This window comes from Phaseolus vulgaris, chromosome 7 (assembly GCF_051622355.1).
Source record: "Phaseolus vulgaris cultivar YP4 chromosome 7, ASM5162235v1, whole genome shotgun sequence".
Taxonomy (NCBI): domain Eukaryota; kingdom Viridiplantae; phylum Streptophyta; class Magnoliopsida; order Fabales; family Fabaceae; genus Phaseolus; species Phaseolus vulgaris.
In genome coordinates this window covers 41,455,585-41,476,887 of record NC_143504.1, presented here as the reverse complement: position 1 = coordinate 41,476,887, position 21,303 = coordinate 41,455,585, and the positions used below count along the sequence as shown (strand labels likewise).

Sequence of the window (21,303 nt, the reverse complement as noted above, 5' to 3'; positions counted from 1 at the left end):
CCAAACACAATTACAAGAAAACTTAGAACGAAAATGACTTTTTTAAAAATCACTAGATCAAATTTGCTATTGACCCTTAATATTGAAAGAGAAAAGTAATCAAGACTCAATTCAATACACATCATAAACATATAAATTTTACTTATAAAAGTTCCACACAATTTGAAATTCAAGACTCAAAAATCCCCACAGCAAAAAAGTTCCTTTTTTTGGAATTAGGCAGAATTACAAAATTCAAGACTCAAAATTCAATACACATAATAATCATATATATTTTAATTTATAGAAAAATATTGACAATTCTTCAACATATAAAAAAGTTTTATCAAATAGAAAAGTATAACATAATTTTTTATTTAAATGCTACCAATTTTATGTTTTTTTAATTATGACATTGATACGTATTCAAACATTTATAAACTTAACAATTTTATATTTATAAATCACTAAAATATATAAAATTTAAATTAAAAATTAACATAAAAAATATTTTGAAAGTGATAAGGAAAGTCTTGTTATAGGCAGTACACATGGGGTGTTTGTTATATTAGTATTAGTATGTGCATGTAGTTTAGAATTCCCAAATTATCCTTCATATCACAATCATGGTACTGATAAAGACTTGACTAACGCAAGTGACAAGTCCTTTGTATCAATAAAATATACGTCATTTGCTTCTTCATATCATATCCTTTCTCTCTCTATATTTATAACTGTTCGCGTCACTCTCCCCTATTGTTCAGTTGGGGTTTTGGTTTTTCAGTGTCCACTCTGTTCTCGCTGTTCATTCAATTGTAACCGCCACACCACACCACACCAATGCCGCCTCTGCCACTAGACGTGATAATCAACACTCGCTTGCTTTTCTTTATACGGCCAATACGAATTTAATGACAATCACCGATACGATTTTTTTTTCTTCTCAATTGAACTTGATTGGCGGTTTTTTGTTTTGGATTGTTCTTTTGCTTAGTTAGTGCTATAATTTTGTTTTTATTATTGGCGGATGATTCTGACGTCGTTGCTGTTGTTGTGGTGATGTGGTGCTGCAGCAGGACGAGGTGATGCCGGATCCTCCTTCAGATGCTCCCGAGATGGAAGGTATAAAGAAATGACGACGCTGTTTATGTTGTTGTTGATAATGATAATGTGTTCACCGCAAGTGTGCGTGGACTGTTGAATGAAGGGGAACTTGTTATCGCTATTGGATTTTCTTTTTTAATTCTGCAAATGTGAATTGTAGTTTGCGGATTGAAAGGTTTATAGTGTGAGAAGAGGGCTGCGTTTGACTGATATTTAGATATTTATTCTAATTGCTGAAGAATTAGGAAACAATGTTGTAATTTGGTATATACTTTTTAATTTTTTTTGTAAGCAATGATTCCGTTCTTGCAGTATTTCTGTTGTTGAGGCTTGCATGTTGTTAGGAAGTTTAAAAATTGCTTTGTTATTGGGTTTGGAATGAAGCTCCACCTAGGCCTAGTGCTACTTGTTCTCTTTAACTTGGGAAGTGAGTCCCGACTTTTAAGAATCCCTCCTCTGCATTGCATTGCATGGAGTGTTTGATTGAGGTAATGTGTAATCGGAGATTCTTGATTTTTTGTCGTTCATGTTGTGGTCTTGATTGATTGGGAGGTGGGTAATTTCGTAAACTTTCCAGATTTTTTCCACCATTTTGTTTGTGTCTGGATCTGCTTGATCGCGGAAGTGGGTAACTAGTTCTGAAAGTTTTTTCCTCTGCATTGTACTGACCTGTTTGATTGGTGAAGTGAGCAATTAGTGTCAATATTCTTTCGTTCTCGTTGATTGCTGACCTTCAGATATTCAGGGAATTTTATGGAAATAAATCAATAAGGATTTAATAATTTTAATGTTGGCATGGCTGATCAATTTTTTTGTTTTTCTTTAATTGTTCAAAACAGAAAGCTCGAGTTCTGTTGATGCACTAACTGTGGATAGTCTGTTATCTGGGAGGTTCACATGGACTATTAAGAATTTTTCAAGGCTTGATAAGAAAGTATATTCTGAAATTTTCAATGTTGGGGGTCATAGATGGTGAGTGGATTTTTTCCTGTGTTCTTTTGTTGCCAATGCTAGTTAATTTCGCAAGTTTTGAATGGTGGTGCTGACTGACATTATTTGCAATGAGCAGGAAGATACTTTTATTTCCAAAGGGGAATAGTGTTGATCATTTATCACTATATCTAGATGTTGCAGATTCAATGATGTTGGCTACTGGATGGAGTAGATTTGCCCAGTTTTGTTTGACTGTTGTTAATCAATTCAATACTCAATACTCTTTCAGAAAAGGTAGTTTCTCTGTGACAGGTGTCTCACAAAAATGTATCCTCTTTATTATGTGGATACAGAAAATGAGGAATTAAGACCTAAATTCTGATTGGATATAAATTGAGTTTTTTACTACTAGGAATTTGAATGATATTCCATGGTTATTACAAACTAGATTTTATACCTGTGTGTTCAAGTGTTCAGTTCTTATGTTATTAATCATTTTGAAGTTTATTAGTCATAATATCAATTAATAATTGATATTATCATATTATTATATAGTTTGAAACTAGAGTACTGATGTTAGGTAACTCACAAATGTGCAATCTTGCAAACTTCACACTGGCTAGACATACAGCTACAATGGTCCCTTTAAAAACTTGAGCTATCTTCTTCCCTTGAGCATGCTTTCCGTGTTGAATTGAGTCCAATCTGTTCTCAGTTATAATGTCCTTCCCCTATAGTCTCTCCGCATGCTTATCCTTAGTTATTGATGTTCTGCTTGTTTCTTTAATGTAGTTTGCTTGTCTGATGGCAGTTTGATTGGTTGTTTTCTAAGCTATTTTATTATCTTTGTTTTTGAGTGATACCTTATCTCCTCTGTGATGTATTTCTCTTTTATTGAAAAAAAGGATTGATTTTTATTTCTTTGTATATGACAGAATCACAGCATCTATTCAATGCTCGTGAGAGTGACTGGGGTTTCACTAATTTCATGCCTCTTGCTGAATTATACGATCCTAGTCGAGGTTATTGTGTTAATGATACATGCATAGTTGAAGCTGATGTTGCTATTCGTAAGGTTCTTGATTACTGGTCACATGACTCAAAAAAGGAAACTGGTTATGTTGGACTGAAAAACCAAGGAGCTACTTGTTACATGAATTCACTTCTTCAGACACTGTTTCACATTCCTTATTTTAGAAAGGTTAGTAAACTGTGGAAGCTATTGTTTATTTATACAAAAGTAGACATTGTTTATTTATACAAAACTAAGCATCTTACATGAACTATTATTATTACTAACAGGCTTTGTACCACATGCCTACAACTGAGAATGACATTCCATCAAGGAGCATTCCTCTAGCATTGCAGAGTTTATTCTACAAGTTGCAGCATAATGACACTAGTGTAGCTACAAAAGAGTTAACCAAGTCATTTGGATGGGATACACATGATTCATTCTTGCAGCATGATGTCCAAGAACTTAATAGAGTTCTTTGTGAAAAGTTAGAAAGCAAAATGAAGGTACAATATTTTTTCTTGGCAACAACTTACAGCAATGTTTGAATTTGTATTTCTCTTGTTAAGGTGGTAATTGTATTCAGATTTGCTTCTGGATCAGGGAACTGTTGTCGAAGGCACCATACAGCAGCTGTTTGAAGGTCACCACATGAACTATATTGATTGCATCAATGTCGATTACAAATCAATGAGAGAAGAATCATTCTATGGTATGCAACTTATGAGCTTGCTGTTTATTTCATAAATCCATGTTCTTATATCTTATGGAATGAAATTATAATTTTTTTTTATCACAGATCTTCAGCTTGATGTTAAAGGATGTCAGAATGTATACGATTCCTTTGACAAATATATTGAAGTAGAACAGCTTGAAGGTGATAACAAGTATCATGCTGAGTGGCATGGTTTACAGGTAAAATCTAATTCCAAGTGTTTTTTATTTTATTTTTGTTGTCAAACTGAATTTTTTACCTTTTTTTTGGTTTAGAACTTGATTGTTGATACTTCTTTTTTTTATGAGCCTCACTCTATTTTGTTTATTTTTTTCCTTTATTTTCTTCAAGTTTTGATTTCCAGAAATATAAAATATATTGGTTTTGTTAACAAGGGAATGCAAGTAAAAAGTTTTCATTTTGAAAGAAACTTATGGGATTCTTTAATATATTAAATAAATAAAAAAGGCCATGGATAATATTAGATAAGGATACAAATAAATTTTTGTATTGATGAATAAATTCTTTATTTTTATTCTAATTTTATAATTTAAAAATAAAACAAAATAAAATAAACAAGCTATGTAGCACAAATATGGACACTGACACGACACGGATACAGATATGGAGATACGTATAATCTCTAAAATGTAGGACATGAGGACACAAATCTATATATTATATAATTTTGAATTATATAAATTGAAAATAAATATTTATGTGCAAAAGTATGTTTTAAATTCTTTTGGGAGCAGGAAGATATTTTTCATGATTGTTTTAAAATAATTTATTCCTTATTTTTATAATCATAATAAAAATTTATACAATAAATTTGAGTTTTTAGAAAATTATTGTATTTATACCTTTTAAAATTGTGTTATAGAACCATGCTAGAATTTTCAAAAATCCAAAAAATACTTTTTGAATTGAACACTTCACCGATAAGTATCCTACGAGTGTCGTACGAGTGTCGACACCGATACGTGTGTCCGACACGGATACACCATTTAAGAGAAGTGATACTCTGTACATCTAAGCTTTTCATGATGGCATAATGATAGGAGCCTGCGGACTTCGTTTTTCTTTGTGGTGCTTTGTTGTAAAACTATTTCTTTAATATTGTTGATTTTGGTATTTTTCTTCATTATTGTTACGATCAATCACCCAGGAGGCTAGGAAGGGTGTTTTGTTCGTTGATCTTCCACCTGTTCTTCAGCTGCAACTAAAACGGTTTGAATATGATTTTATGCGCGACACCATGGTAAAGGTCAGCAATAAATAGATTCATATTTAATTCTTTCCTATTTTGTATATTTGTATGTTTCAATGTACTTGTCAGCATTGAATAGAATCAGATTGAATTCTTTCCATTTTTTTGATATATTTGTATGTTTCAATGTAATTTTTACCTGTCATAGCTTCGTAGGAGACATAGGAGCATGTGTTATATAGAAACACAAAGACATTGTCCCTCTCTTTATGGATGATCTCAAGAAAAGGAATTATATTGATACTTACAGGCTTACTTACTTTTTAAGTACCTCAGAAATTTGGATATTTTTAATTGAGTTCCTATTAAATATTTTTTGTTCTATTTAGTGCTCAAATATTTTTTTTTTTTATTCAGGGATGGGATGGCATGACTACTTCTATCTTCTCGTCTCCAACTCATCGATAATCTCGCTTCTTTCCTCCTCTCCAATCTCCTTCAAGTCGCTTCTTCCCTCTCAAAAAGTGAGTTGATCAGCAAATTGGAGGAGATTGGAGAGGAAAGATGCAAGTTGATCGGCAAGTTGGAGACGAGAAGACAGAATTAATGACCACATCATAACAAAATTAAGCCACCGGGTTCTCAGACAAGAACAAAAAGTATTTTGACCACTCAACAAAACGATTTTTTTGATAATAACTTAATTAAGCCTCGAGACTCTTAATATTTGTATACAATAGGAACTAATTTATGATGATAAGGGTTTATAATTTTTATTTTGCTTTTATCATGTCTAAGAAAGAAGTATTTTCTTAGCTGGCTTTTTTATTGTGTAATGTTTGTTCGCACTTAAGTAGCATAAGGTTTTGTTTGTCATTGTTCTAATTTTTATACATATATATGTATATATTTATGTATCTTACATTTAAAGAATCCTATTTATTTTTTGAATGAATAAATATTTTCTGGTATCAAATATGTATTGTATCTTTACATCATATCATCAACCACTTCACGGGTGTCGTAACCTGGTTGATCACTTAACATAAAAGTTCAATCCACATGCAAACAAAAATTCCATATCTTAGATGTAATAGAAAGTTACTAACACCTCACATATTATATGCAAATAAGTGACAAAATTGACGACTCTATGATATTTTTTTTTATCTCTAACAGGTCTATGTTTTATGGGGATCCAAGAGATAAAAGTAGAGTTAATGTTAACCCAAATTTTAAATTTTTGGAATTCATAAAACAATTAAAAGGATCTATCACCTTGTTTATTTAGTGGGAATAGGAAGGACGGAAATGGACAAGATGGAAATATTAAATTCCCAACATTTGTTTCAGAGGATAACTTGGAAGGAGGAAAGTTTATTTTTACAGCTCCACAAGAAAGTTTATTTCTCTTTTCACTTTTTCATTTTATTTTCTTAAAAAGATAAATCAATTTTATGCAATTTAAAAATAAAAATACTAATTAGTTGTATGTAAAGAAATTAATGGAATAAAAATATAATTTTTAGATTATAATTTTTTAATTAGTAAGAGTATATTTCATTATTTATTATTTTACCCTCTCTTTGACTCGTCTAAATAAACAAAAGATTTTTCCCCATTTTTTCCTTATTTCTATCCATCCGAACAACTATTTCTCTATTTCAGTTTTAAATTTAATCCGAAAAGAAGCATCAATGATGTCCTAGCTTAGGTAGAAAAACTATATGTAAATCCTCTGGCCAGAGAGCCTTTTACGTTTTCATAGTTCAAAGAATCTTCATTTCTTCTTCAAAGGGTCTCTCCAGGAAGGAAGGTTTTCCCCATCGTGTTTTTGCTACTCCTTAATCATATTCTTTTTAATTCCCCTCTTGCCATCTTATGAAAAAGGTTAAAATTCAATTCTCCTTCCTTTGCCCATCATGAAGATTTTGTTGGTGAGGACAAGGGGATAGAATAGAATAAGCTATCTATCCTATTTCAATATATTGTTTGGTGAGCCAAAGCTAGGATAAACTTTAGTCACCTTATCCCATCCTGCCCATTAGTTTATAAATTATCTGTTCGGTGGGAGAGCTGGGTTAGGTAAGAGTAGTAGGATAGGATGTTTTTTCTTACCCACTTAGTCAACAATATTCTTTTGGGTTACCTCTGTTCAGTACATACTATGATGATGTAATTACCAATTAAGTATCATCTACTTGAAGGAAAATATGTTATTTCTCGTCTTGGATGTTGATGTTCATTTGTAAATTGTTAATTTTTGCCCTTGATGTTCATTTATAAATTGTTAATTTTTATTCTAAAGCATCTTTAAGAGTGACCATCAACTTGATTTCCAACAGATCAATGACTACTATGAGTTCCCCCTGCAACTAGATCTTGATAGGGACAATGGCAAGTATCTGTCTCCGAAAGCAAATAGAAACATTCGCAACCTTTATACACTTCACAGGTATTGGTATTTCCACATCCTCAATTTTATAATTAGCTGAGGTTCTGTTCAATGAAATGTTCCATGTACTTCAGCGTTGACTTTTTTCTATTTAATGGCTCTTTTGGTCCTTTTGGAATTGTATGATATACTGCACTGTGAAACTAAGGTAGTAAGGCTACACTTGTCTCTGAATGGTGGAAAATTGCAAGGTGCAGAATTTGGAATGAAAATCACTTCAATTTAATTGGTATGGTAAAAATGTGGAAGCTTCAAAGTGAAGTGCACCTATTTTACACTCAATGATGTTTGAATTTTAGCCACTCCCATACCGGGAAAGTGAAAATCAAAATCGCTATGGGTGAATTTGAAAGAACTTATTGACAGGGCTTATCTCATGAAATAACAATTGTGCAAGTCCAGGACAACTTAAGAAAATAGCTGATGATGTTCAAAATAACTTATGCGATAACATTTTAACTCTATTTTCTCTTCAATTATGAAAACAACTTTTGAAAGTGTTTTTATGGGAAGAATTTATTCAGTAAGCACTTACTTAAGCTATTTACTCAAACACACCCTAAATCCCATATCTTTTCACTGACCTTATTTGCCATATAGTCATAAATTCATAATAAATCAAGTAATTAGGAATTAGCCATGTAGCAGAGTGGTGACTTATGTTTCAAAATACTTAACAGTCTGCATTTAGCTACAGTTTCACTTTAAGAGTCTTAGAGAAGGTAGGAAATTTGAATTAAAGGACACAGCACTACATCTATAGACTGAGGTTTTCTCATTTCTTTTTCTTTATGAGAATCCAGTGTTAGAGTATCACACTGTTCACTAGTAGTCTTTAATATAGTGGAATATTCTATACTGTAGCTGTACAGTTACTATTCAATACAATACTATATATTTGTAGTTGGCATGACTTTTCTATATTTATTTGATGTTGTAGTTGTAGTAAATAAATTGGTAGGCAATTGTTGGGTCCACAACATAATGAGTTAAGAGGTTAAGTATGTTTAGATGCTGCTTGATCCCAGTAGAATTTCCTGAAACTGACCAAATTTTGAGGTAGGAAGCTGTATAGAGTTTAAAATGTTAACTTGTAAATGGTTATACATTTGGCAGGCCATGTTAAGTCAAGCTACTTGTAGACTAACAAGCGTGTATTGTTACAATATTATGCATGTTAAATTTTAGGATATTCAGTTATTTTCTTCTGGAATCCATTTACAGTAATTTGAGGTTTAAGTGATTAGATTGAGGTTAACTGCTGGCTATATATGTGATGGATGCAGTCATCAATATGGTAAGAAAATATAATTCATTGTCAGAGCACAGTGTTCCTATACAAGGTAAGATAGTCATGAACTAATTGGAATTCATTTGTCTATCTCATGAAGATCAAAATTGGATTATATTTGTCAAAATGTGGTATAACGATGATTTGCTTTGTGCTAAATACATGGCCCTTCTAAGGAGAGATTGATCTCAAGGATTATAGGTTCTTTTAATTTGTTTGTTCTCTTTATTTTGTATGTATACATCTTTTTTGTTATGGATGACTATTTGTCCTCAATTCTTTGCAATTTTTTCTGTTCATCTTAATGAATTATTTATTTTATGATAAAAATTGATAACAAAATTAATTATGGATTTAGAATTTAGATTGATGGCACTGCCCTATATCTATATTAATTATGATTTTTCATTTGGTTGATCATATACTTACGGATCTTGTTTGCATCACCATTTTGTTTTCAGTGTTTTGGTTCACAGTGGTGGGGTTCATGGTGGACATTATTATGCTTATATTAGGCCAACTCTATCAAATCAGTGGTGAGTATTTGAGGTCTGTTTGCTTTGAGAAAATATGCTGTTGCATAATCAGAAGAATTATTCTGTAATTAAGTGCAGATTTCATTCTCTATTTATTAGGACAGATTTGTTAGTGATTTGATTTGATTTGTACAGCTTTAATTACCCATTATTTCTTGCTTTCATTACCTATTATTTATTTCCTTAATTAGGTTGTAAACCGTCTATAAATTGAGACGGTAATCACATTTGTAAATTATCTCAGAAATATATTTCATCTATTTCTTTCAACTTATACTTTTATATTTTAAGTTTTAACTAATAATCACAAAAGAGTTACTTTTTCACTTTCTTCCAATTTCAGTGTTTAAGGATTTGTGTGGGAACAAAAAGGAGGTTTTTTTCCTAGTTGTTGTGTGTTTTAGAGCTAATGGATGATCCTGAAGATGATTTGTTGGATCCATAAGAATTGCTAACTTTTTTTAGTTTTCCTTTGTCCATTGTTTATTAGTATTGTTTTGTACCATGCTCATTCTTTGCTGATATAAAGTTCGAATCACACTAGGTATAGCTAGCATGAGATGAGAGTTTACCCCCATTATATTTTCATGCTTAACATTTTATGCTGGTTTTCATTCCCTTATCTTCATTTTTCATTGTATATTACTGATTTCTTTTTTTTATAAGCACTAGCAACTTTCTTGTTTCAGGTTTAAATTTGATGATGAACGAGTAACACGAGAAGATTCAAAGAGGGCCATAGAAGAACAGTATGGTGGTGAAGAAGAGGTAATACTTAATAGTATTTCCTTGGTCCTTTTATCATACATTCTTGGATACTGATTTTGTCATTTTGTTTTAAGATTGTATGTCACAATTATTTTTTGTTATTTCTCTTCTTTTCCATAGTTACCTCATACCAACCCTGGGTTCAACAACTCTCCCTTCAAATTTACAAAGTATTCAAATGCATATATGCTTGTTTATATTCGTGACAGTGACAAGGATAAGATAATTTGTAATGTGGATGAGAAGGACATTGCCCAACACCTAAGAGTAAGATGTTTGACTCATTGATGTCATATTATTTTTGTTATATTTCTGATGCAAACTTTTTTTCACTTTCAAATTACATTTCAGGCAAGATTAAAGAAAGAACAAGAAGAAAAAGAGAAGAAGAGGAAGGAAAAGGCAGAGGCTCACTTGTACACCATCATAAAGGTTACAACTCTAGCTTTCCCTCCCTTCTAAGTTCAGTTTGTCCTATCTTTCTATACTTTCTCTGGTTTCATGGGTCCTAAGAACTTGTTCAATGATACTATTTATTGGATCTAGGTTGCACGTGAGGAAGATATGCGTAAACAGATTGGAAATGATATATTCTTTGATCTAGTTGATCATGATAAAGTATGGAGTTTTCGCATTAAAAAACAAATGCCATTTATGTTGGTTAAGGTATGAACTATTATTTTTATCATTTTATTTGCAGATAAGAATTATTCATGTCTGGCCATCAATGCTCCCTCTATTTCATTTTTGCAAGAATTTTTTCCTTTCAAATTATTTTCAGTTGGAAAATGTTTCATCTTTCAGTTATGTGAATCATATGAAAAAAATTGTAAGATATAAATTACTGAAGTGGAGAATCATTTCTTCATCAAGTTTGTCATTGTTTGGCCATGGAAGTATGAAATTTCTGCTTCCTTTATGTCATTTTCTTCTTTTCTCTTGCTGAGCTCTGCAGTAGGGTTTCTCTTATGCTCGTTGTATATTTATTTTTCATGGATTTGTTTCTTTTAGATCATTGGTATCTTGGTGACAGCTACCTTACCGGTTGTTTTGAGACCTACAGTGGCAGTTGTTTGACCATATACAAATGGGGTTTTCTGTGCCCCTGAATATTTTCTTGCATATAAGATTTAGTTTTTGGTTTATTACTTGGGTTTTGCCCATGAAGTGATTGTCATCTGTTATGTATTGTCTTGTAGAGGTATTTGGCAGCCCTGCTGCGTTCTTACCTATTGCCACTCTCATCTGCTTTTTTTATACTCTAAAAGAATACCCAATCCTTGTTGGTATACTTTCCTTGTTGTGTCTTCATTAAAATTCTGAATTTTCAAGAAAAAAAAATTCATCCTCCCAGATACAACAAAATCACTGAAACACAGTTGCAGTAAAAACAAACCAGAAAGCACCCGCCCAGATCAAAACCTAATAATCAGACCCAATTGAATCCTGTTACCCAGCCACCATCAGTTGAAGTTAAGTACGAGTAAGGAACCAGTCGAACCTGGCAAAAGTTATTGAACTAAGGTTGGAGTTAGGTGGGAAAATGAGGTCCAATAGGATTTCCATTTGAAGTTGAATGAGTGAAAGGGTTGGTTTGCAATAATTCAGTACTGCTTAAATAATCATTTTTATTTTACCGGCTGTGTACTCCATGCTGAACTGTAATTCGTTTGATATCTGCTGAAACAGAACTTGATTCTTAAATTTCTTCTTATATTTCTGATGATGAAGTCTTTATCAGGAAGAAGTTGCTAGAGAGTTTAATATACCTGTCCCATGCCAACGATTTTGGTTATGGGCAAAGCGGCAAAATCATACATTCCGGCTAAATAGACCAATGACATCTAATGACGAAACTCAGTTGGTTAGTTCTTCACCCAAATTCCGATCTTGTGTCCCTAAATTGTATAATTATTTGTGTCTATATTATATTATATTATATTATGTTACGTTATTTTATGTTATGTTCTATTATATTATATTATATTATGTCATGTTATATTATATTATATATTAACCTTAATCATATGTGTTTTTATTTTTAAATTTTTATTTCTTGATTCTCCTAAATAGGCTGTCCTGTCTGAACCATAATGGTGAAAAAAAAGTGTAGACACTAAGCAATAATTATGGAATTACTTTTCTTGAGCTGAAAAAGATATAGTACAATGGTATTTAAAGGAAAAACAAAATCCTAATAAAAGGAAATAAATCTCGTGATAAATCCAGATTTTGTCTTTTGCGACTTCACGTCCCTACGTTGCCACCTTGGAAAGTACAATATCTAGTTGTTGATCTTCTATCAACAAGAGAACCTACATAATTTGCATTATTGTAGGTTTCAAGAGTTAGTCTTCCATTGCTTTTGAACAATATTCCCTTTCTAGGGCTACCCTTTAAGTAATATAGGATTGTATAAGCTGCTTGAAGATGAGATTACACCGATTCATGCATAAACTAACTGATGACGCTCATCGAATGACCAATGATGGCCATGTGTGAGTCAAATATATTAATTTTCCAACCACTTTTGTTTTACTGCTGATTCCTCTTCAGCCTTACATAACTTGTGATTGGGATCCATTGGAGTTGACACTGGTCTGCACCCAATTTCCCAATTTCTGCCAGAAAATCAGTTATATATTTTTGCTAAGATATGAAAGTTCCAGGTTAGAGTAGGCTACTTCAATACCTGAAAAATACTTTAATCTTCCTAGCTCTTTTAGTTCAAATTCTTGGACTAGTCTCTGTTTCAATTCTTCATTCTCTTTTTCATCATTTCCAATCATTATAATATCATCAATATAACCTAGAAGTACGATACCCCACCCTTTTTTCCAATGAATGTTTAGTGAAGAAAGTGTGATCTCTTTGAATTTGTTTGTAGCCAAATTCCTTCATAACTTTTGTCATTCTTTCAAACCAACCTATAGGGAACTATTTCAATCCATAGAGTCTTTCACAGTCTGCTATCTGCACACTTTATTTTTTGGTCTCCTTCAAACCCAGGTGAAATTTTGATGTTGGATTTCTTCTTCTAGGTCTCCATGGAGAATGACATTTTTAACATCATATTGTAGAAGTTTCCAATCAAAGTGGGCAACTAAGCATAAAAGGATCCTTACAATATTCATATTAGCAATTGGTGCAAAAGTCTCCTTGTAGTCTATTCTATAAGCTTGAGTGTATCCCTTTGCAAACAACCTTGCTTTGTACCTTTCAATAAACCCAAAAGTGAATATCCATCTGCAATCAACAATATTCTTTTGCAATGCATCCTTCTCCATTATCATGGCATGTCTCCATTCTTTCTTTAACAGTATTAGGGACAACAACAAAATTTAAACTAACAATAAAGCTTTTATGGTTAGCTGATAATCTCTCCAAAGAAACATAATTTGTTAGAGGATAGAGGTTATTTTGTGCAGTTTCTAGTGCCTTTTCCGATAGCTATTGGCAAATCAAGGTCATTTGGAGAGTTGAGAAGGTTCTCAATTTCTGGTAACTCTTTGAAGTTTTAGGTTCAAAACTTGGATTGAATTTATGGACTTGCCACATTTTTGGAACGCACTTGCTTCTTGTATAACATTGCTGAATCTTGGAAAACTATAGGTACAAACTCTTCGGGTTGAAGCTTTAACTATTCCTTTATTTTCTAGTTGCAATTCAATAGCATATTATCAGTTTCAATTTCCAATTTTGCCCCATAATTAATTTGTTTAGTTGTAGGTTCATTTTTGGAGGCTGTAGTTGGAGTATATGACAAAATAAAGGGTTCAAGGTGGTCATCACAACCTTCTGAAAGAAGTTCTTGGGAGCCAGCAATGGATAAAAAAAATTTAGTTTTAATAAAGGTGACATGAATGTAGATATACAATATTTAAGATGAAGGGCTATAACACTTGTTACCTTTTTGAGTTGCTGAATAACTGAGAAAGACTCATCTAACATCCCGGATCAAGTTTGTCTCTATTTTGGTTGTGGATATGTACAAAAGTTGTGCACCCATAATATATAGTCCTACACACGAGTTGGTAAGTCTCGGCGTACCCGCTATCGGGCCGCTATGGGCCGAACCATAATATATAGTCCCACACACGAGTTGGCAAGTCTCGGCATGAGGGGGTGTGTCGAAGATCCCACATCAACTAGAGATAAGGACATCCGATAGTATAAATTGGGTGCAAACCTCACCTTATAAGCCGATTTTATAAGATTGAGTTAGGCTTAAAATCCATTTCTTAATTGATTGAAAATAAACAGACACATCTTTGTTGAAATAATCCCTAGCATTGTTTGACCTAAATATGTTGACCCCAAATTGATTTTGAATCATTGAATGAAAAATGGGAATAACAGTGGTTTTTGTTTAAGCAAATAGAGCCAAGTAACCTTAGTGCAATCGTCAATCGATCTACAAACCAAAGCACCTTGGAGATATTAGGTACAATAGACGGTCCTCATATATCAATATGGATTAATTGGAAAGGTTGAGCTTCTATTATTGCTAATGGGAAAAGATACACAAGTGTGCTTAGCTAATTCACAAGCCTTAGAATGCATGCTTGAGGTATCTAGATATTCAAATAAATGGGGTTTTTGAAATGGTTATAGGTAGTAAAGTCCAATTCTTTCCTTAGCAAGTCCAATCCACTGCCCCGAGTTGTGCTCCTATAAAACACACAAAGATGGTGAAAACATTGCAAAGCAATTCAAGCCATATGTTAGTTTTTTGATGCAGATGAGACTTGTTGAAAGTTTTGGGACATGTAGAACATTTTTAAGAATAAGTTTGGAGATAAATATATATCTCCATATCTTGCAACCTTGGCTAAAGAGGCATTGGCAAGAATAATTTTCTATTGCTTGGAGATGAGGTATAAGAATGGAAGAGTTGAGGCGAGTATGTCATATGATCTGTAGCTCCCGAATCCAGTATCCAAGAGTTTGCACTATGAGACACTCATACAGGAAACATTACCCGAGAAAGCAAGAGAATACAATTAAGAAGGTTTCTGAAGTGTTGCCAGTAGGTCTTCCAGTCTTTTTATCTCTTCAATATTCAATCCTCCCTTTGTTCATTTTGGTTCAGACATCATGGAGATGCAAATCAGCAATTGGTTGTCTAATGGTGATTTTATATAAAAGAAAAAACAGCAATGAAGACCGTTACAATGAAATTGCAGCAATTAAGGCTGCACCCTCTTGATGATAAAATGACAATGAAGGCCACCGTAAGTGGTAAAAGAGAAACCAAGGCTCCAGGAAAACCCTAGAGCTCTAATACCATGTGGAAAAAAAGGTGTAGTCAGTAAACAATAATTATGGAATTACTTTTCTTGATCTCAAAAATATACAATACATTGGTTGTTAAAGGGAAAACAAAATCCTAACTAATAAAGGAAATAAATCTCCTTAAGTAAAGAAAATAAATCTCCTGAAATAAAGGAAATAATTTTCCAGAAATAAAGGAAATAAATCTCTAGACATAGAGACTCAAAATCTGGAGCAAATCTTCCAAATAAATTCTTAATCCTAATCCTTTAAATTTAGGGATTTCTTACAAACAAATCTATTTTTGTTATCCATTCAATTTATATTTATTGTATAATAAATGTACAATATCTACACCCATATTTCAACAATAATACTGTATCCTGTTATTCTTATTTCAAGTCCACTGTTCACGAACACAAAATGAAAAGAAATAAATTTCTTGATATTCCCTTATTTTCATATGTTCCCAAGTATATTTTTATGGAGGAAGATTTTGAATTACAGTATCCTATTTACTCTGACAGATTAGTGGTGCTCCCTGTGAATTTTGGCTATCAATTTTCAAAAAAGTATTTGAACTAAGAAGTGTATACTGCTGCTTTAGGCAAACATCGATTGTTTACTTTTTTGTTACACGCTAACCTAAAATAAAACCAAAATAGGTGAGATTGAGAGTAGGAGTGAAGTTTCAATGTTTGAACTGCTATCTCTAGAATGATATTTTGTTGATCACTTTTAGGTTGGAGAGTTGAGAGAAATTTTCATGAAGGGAAATAATGCAGAGCTGAATTTATATCTGGAATTCGAAGCAAAGGCGGTACTGTTGTTTCTTTTAATTTTCACCGTAGTTCTTGATGGTCTGGTAGTGACTTTTAATTGACATGGATTTGTTATTTATTTGCTGCACAATGAATTAGGGTTTTGGGTTTTGTCCTCCTACTGTGAAGACAAACGAAGATTTGTTGCTATTCTTTAAAGTTTATGATCCGTCTCAGGAAAAGCTGTGGTACTTGCTCTTGCTATTACCTTTTGGAGTGAAGCTACATTTAGTTACTCTAATGCCTTTTCTTTTGTTTTCTCAGGTATGTTGGGAGTCTTTATGTCAAAGGTTATGGGAAGCCCTTGGATATACGGTCAAGGCTAAATCAAATGGCAGGATTTGCTATTGATGAAGAAATTGAACTATTTGAGGTTAGCTTATCTGCATCTCATGTATCATTATCTCTCATTATTGCAATCTAAAGGCAGAGTAAGTATGATTTCGTTATTTTGTTCTCATCCAGGAAATTAAATTTGAACCTCGTGTCATGTGTGAATATGTTGACAAGAATATAGCTTTCATTGACCATCAGGTATAAATTATGTGATTAACTGTAGATTTTTTACTGTGATTTTTAAATATATGCTTTGGTGGTTTATTACAAACAATCATCTCCATCCTAAATTGTGTTGTATTGGGTACTTGATTGCAACTTCTACTTCCTTGTGTTTTTGACAGCTTGAGGATGGTGATATTATTTGCTATCAGAAATTTCCCAAAGATGGAAGTGGCGAGCAGCTTCGCTGTCCCACTGTTTATTCATTCTTGGAATATGTGCATAACCGTCAGGTTTGAAATTTTAAAATAAAAATTATAACTTTTTTATAAATTCTGAAATTTTGGATCCTCAATTTTAGATATTTGGTCTTCTAAGTGCTGATATACTGCAAAAAATATGCTTGTTTAGTATAATGCTGTGACCTTCATCCATTTTTTCAGTTGAAATCTTTACATTTGCACGGATAGCTTGAAAATTCACCTGTTGATCAAGTTTTTGATTGAATCTCCTGATTGAAACATTGGTCGGGTATTTGAAAGCACAAAGGATAGTAATGAATAATCATATTGATAAAACTAAATGTGCATACATTTCTTCTGATTCTAGAATCGAATAGAAAATGTTAAAATTGGAGTGTGGGAGAAGACACACCTAGACTGATTTTTTGTTAGATTTCTATCTCAGTTAGGGTACAATAGTATATAGAGAGAGGTCCGAGCCCAACAACAGAATACGATGTGGATGTAGTTATAACTCAGTACTGCCAGTCTGGCAGTCAGTTAACCAATAGTTACCATTTACAATTAGATGCTAAGCAATGCCATCTGACAGCATTTACTGCAATACTCAACAACATACTTGATTCTTAGAGTAAAAGTATCCTAGTTAGCCTGCATCCTTGCTTTGATGACAAAAGTTTATTTCATATTAAAAATTTTAAGCCAATTTTGTAAAACTAAGCAACACTGAAGGAGGTAAAAATATAGAAAAAGCAAGGAAAAATCTACGGTATACATGGCTGCTATCTTCTACTTTCCCCTTCCTCTTCCATCGTTGCATATCTAGTACAATGGGCTGTGCTGTTCTAGTCATGGTCTTTTTATGTGCAGCTTAAAAAAATCTTGATGTTTTGAATCAGCGAAATGCAGTGCAGGAATAAGCTCCTCTATCATTACTATTTAGTATTAGCCAAAGCATATTTACCATTTCTATTTTAGTCACCTTTCTTTAAACGGGCACATTTGTCAGTAATTTGAAACTAAAATATGAAACTTCTTTTTTTGAAAACTAGAATGTGGCTGAATGTGTTTGCACTGTTTGGATAAAATTTTCAACAAACACATGTAGGAAAAGAAAATAACAAGGTAAAATGATTAAACTTTTCCCATAAATAAATCAAGTTATGGACTTCAAAATTTTATAGAAATTGTCTCATTTAACTTCTTTAAAAATGTTGATTTTAGCGTATGATGCTTAAGTTAAATTTAACTCATGGTTGAAGCTTGATTTTATTGTAGATAATTCAATTAGTGTGGTATATTAGTTAGGTAGTTAGTGGATCTGTTAACTAACTTTTTGTAGTAGTATTATAGTTAGGTATGATGTATACGTAAAAAAAATTTCAGGTTCTTTTTCCCTTTACTTTGTTTTTTTTAGTTTGACTTGTATTTAATCCTTTTCGAGATATATTGAAGTCATTACCGGTTATGGAGGAAGCATAGCAAAAAAAAAAAAAATACAATATATACACACAGATAAATAAAAAATGCAGATCTATAATTACAATGCATAAATAATGAAAACAATCATGCAATTAATAATAATAGTAAGTTGAGAAATTTAAATTAAAATAAACTCAAAGCAAAATCCAACCAAGTTGAACTGCCTTTCTTATAGATGTTGAGGGGTTTTATAGAGGAGTATTGAGTAGAAAAGAACCAAAAAAAAGGACAAAAAAGGGAATGGAAGAATAAGAGCAGAACCAACTAACTAATGAGGTAATAGAAAAAAGAATAAAAGTGAGAACCTTATATTTTGGCTGTTTCGCGAAGGTTAGCTTAGTTCTTTTTTCTATTTATTTTGGGTTTTTTCTCCAACATTCCCATAAATTCTTCTCACTCACATTATATAAGAAATTACCAATGTGTTCCTATCGTAACACCTCATAATCAATTCAAAACTATATTTTGGAATGTAATCTTAGTTTTGGATAACACAATCTATAATTATCCAAAATATATTCTTGTAATCCGGAATCTCGTAATCCTAATCCTAGATTACGTAGCCTGGAATATTGTTCCGGTTGACCTAATTTGAATGTTGAGTTACATAATCTGAAATATATCCAAATATATTATGACAAGGGTATCTTAATCATTTTGTATAATATGAAGGCGGGAAAAGAAGAAACTATAGAGGTGGAAGAAGAAATACCCCAATTTCGTTTTTGTTTTTAAATCTATTGGGTTAGTCAGGTTAAAGGACACACAATAGCTAGCGCCACGCTGTGGTGGCTGGCGATAAATACGCTGCTGATGTTAGCAAGTATAATTTTGAAAGTTTGCATTCCTCATAATTCAATACATGCATTTGACAGACTCTGGTTACTAATTTCCTTATAGAATTTTTCCACATGGTGGTATTTGAATTGTCCACTATCATATATTGGCTTATTTTGGAGATCTCTGATAATTGTTCAGAACAGATTGGTTGACTTGACTTTATTGTTCTATGTAATCTTGATGTTGAATGTGTGATGTTTTATTGCACATGGTTAGATTAATTGTCTGCTGCATATTTCTTTAAGTGAAACGAAAGCTACCTGCTTATAGGATTTCTTAAAAGAAATTCTTGGAGAAATAGAAATAATATTGCAAAAATAATTTTTGGTCTTGGAGACTAGTTTTCCGTGGCACATTGTTTCAACTCCTTTTCATTATACTACGTTCATTGATTTTCAGGTTGTACGCTTCCGATTTTTAGAGAAACCCAAAGAGGATGAATTCAGTCTTGAGTTGTAAGTTTCTTTTGTACATACAATTAATTTTGTATCTTAATTAATATTTTGAGTTTCAAGTGCCAGTTAAAAAGTTGTTTGCACAAATAAACCTTCACAAGTAGCCATGCAACCTTGATTTGATGACCTTTTCTCATTGATGAAGATATATGGACCTTTCTTGTAATTAAATTATATTTGATGATCCGTATGCATTCCGTGATCATATAGGTCAAAGCTTCACACATATGATGATGTTGTTATTAAGGTTGCTCAACATCTTGGCTTGAGTGATTCTTCTAAAATCAGACTTACGTCTCACAACTGCTACTCCCAGCAACCTAAATCACTGCCTATAAAGTATCAAGGAGTTGAAAATTTGTCTGACATGCTGATTCACCTCAATCATGTATTATTTTAAGTCCAAATCTTTCTCGATAAAAATATTTTAAAATCCTTGCAATTTGCATGACTTCCAAATGGCTGTCTGTTTTACTTATGCTCCTGGTATCATAATTATTTTTTTTTTGTAGATTTCTGATATACTATACTATGAAATATTGGATATCCCTCTTCCAGAATTGCAAAGCCTAAAAACTCTTAAAATTGCTTTCCATCTTGCTACGAAGGATGAAGTGAGTATACTTAGTGGTTTTGTGCTCGTTTTTTTTAATGTACTGTATTATATTAAGTTTTATACGTTATAATTCCTCAGGTGGTCATTTCTACTGTTAGATTACCAAAACAGAGTACAGTGGAAGATGTACTGAATGATATCAAGTCAAAGGTAAACCTTATAATTAAAGTTGATACATTATCTTGTAAGCTGTTTTTGATTATGGTGACTTAAAGACATATTGACATGCTGGCTTGTATGCCCAATTCAACTATCTTATTTCACAACGAATGTGAAGGTTGTCAAACTTGAGAGTTAACTAAAACTCAATTTGTAGTTTCAACTTGTATACTTGTGAGAGTTTACTTAATTTAAAAAATAATATTAAAAATTCTATTAGTGACATATATGTGTAACATACTATTCTTAATACAACAAACCCAACCTAATGAGCAATAAGTTTGATCAAAATGCTCAAATTACCTAAGGGTAAGTATTTAAATTGGTTGGCTCGATTTGAATTCTTGGGGCTCATGCTTGTGAACGCTTCCAGTGTACAAAATTCTTGGTAAGAAGGTGGATACTTTGGGGAACAAGTTGACATTCGGGACCAAGAATCGAAAGTGGGATGGTCTAGTGATTACGAGAAAAGGTTGAGACAGAGATGTACTGAATGCAATAGATTTTTCTATGTTTGAAAAAGAGCTTTATCTCACGAGGAGACAATCTTATGTGTTGCAGGGTGAAGGAGGAAACACATTTTCATCTGGGTAGTCTTGCAAAGTAGGCTTATCCTAACTCAGTCCTACAAACCGACATGTAGGACTATTCCCACTTGTATATTGAATTTTGGTACTATCTCTAGCAATTTGTGACTTCCTAATTCACCCCCCGCGTCCAACACTATTGGGCTTGATACATGGATAACATGGTAAGTGACCCTTTTAATGGATCTATGATACACACTGATACTATATTGCAAAGCGGGATTAACCTAACTCAACCTTACGAAATTGGCTTGAAGATTGAGAGGGGGTCATCCCTGTGGATGGTGCAATGTTGGAATAAAGATGGAAGGAACATCCAGTAA

General features: G+C 32.5%; 1 protein-coding gene across 12 annotated transcripts in view; it reads left to right on the top strand.

The window, feature by feature from the left end:
- Positions 1–649: 649 nt before the first annotated feature.
- Positions 650–21,303, top strand: part of LOC150025909 (ubiquitin C-terminal hydrolase 13-like) — a 33,087-nt gene continuing 12,433 nt past the window's right edge. The window contains exons 1-25 of one of the 12 annotated variants that reach the window (XM_090304544.1): positions 650–840; positions 1,053–1,101; positions 1,923–2,055; positions 2,153–2,310; positions 2,952–3,217; positions 3,319–3,537; positions 3,635–3,743; positions 3,831–3,946; positions 4,915–5,013; positions 7,302–7,411; positions 9,164–9,238; positions 9,928–10,006; positions 10,127–10,273; positions 10,358–10,438; positions 10,553–10,672; positions 11,748–11,870; positions 16,023–16,100; positions 16,201–16,289; positions 16,366–16,474; positions 16,567–16,635; positions 16,782–16,892; positions 19,563–19,618; positions 19,829–20,006; positions 20,131–20,232; positions 20,313–20,384. In XM_090304544.1, coding sequence (XP_090160670.1) covers positions 820–840; positions 1,053–1,101; positions 1,923–2,055; positions 2,153–2,310; positions 2,952–3,217; positions 3,319–3,537; positions 3,635–3,743; positions 3,831–3,946; positions 4,915–5,013; positions 7,302–7,411; positions 9,164–9,238; positions 9,928–10,006; positions 10,127–10,273; positions 10,358–10,438; positions 10,553–10,672; positions 11,748–11,870; positions 16,023–16,100; positions 16,201–16,289; positions 16,366–16,474; positions 16,567–16,635; positions 16,782–16,892; positions 19,563–19,618; positions 19,829–20,006; positions 20,131–20,232; positions 20,313–20,384 — 2,769 coding nt within the window. In that variant the 5' untranslated portion in view covers positions 650–819. Of the gene's footprint in view, positions 841–1,052; positions 1,102–1,922; positions 2,056–2,152; positions 2,311–2,951; positions 3,218–3,318; positions 3,538–3,634; positions 3,744–3,830; positions 3,947–4,914; positions 5,014–6,617; positions 7,205–7,301; positions 7,412–9,163; positions 9,239–9,927; positions 10,007–10,126; positions 10,274–10,357; positions 10,439–10,552; positions 10,673–11,747; positions 11,871–16,022; positions 16,101–16,200; positions 16,290–16,365; positions 16,475–16,566; positions 16,636–16,781; positions 16,893–19,562; positions 19,619–19,828; positions 20,007–20,130; positions 20,233–20,312; positions 20,385–21,303 lie in introns of those variants that run through there. The other 11 variants (XM_090304545.1, XM_090304551.1, XR_016523098.1 and 8 more) reach the window with 11 other exon arrangements.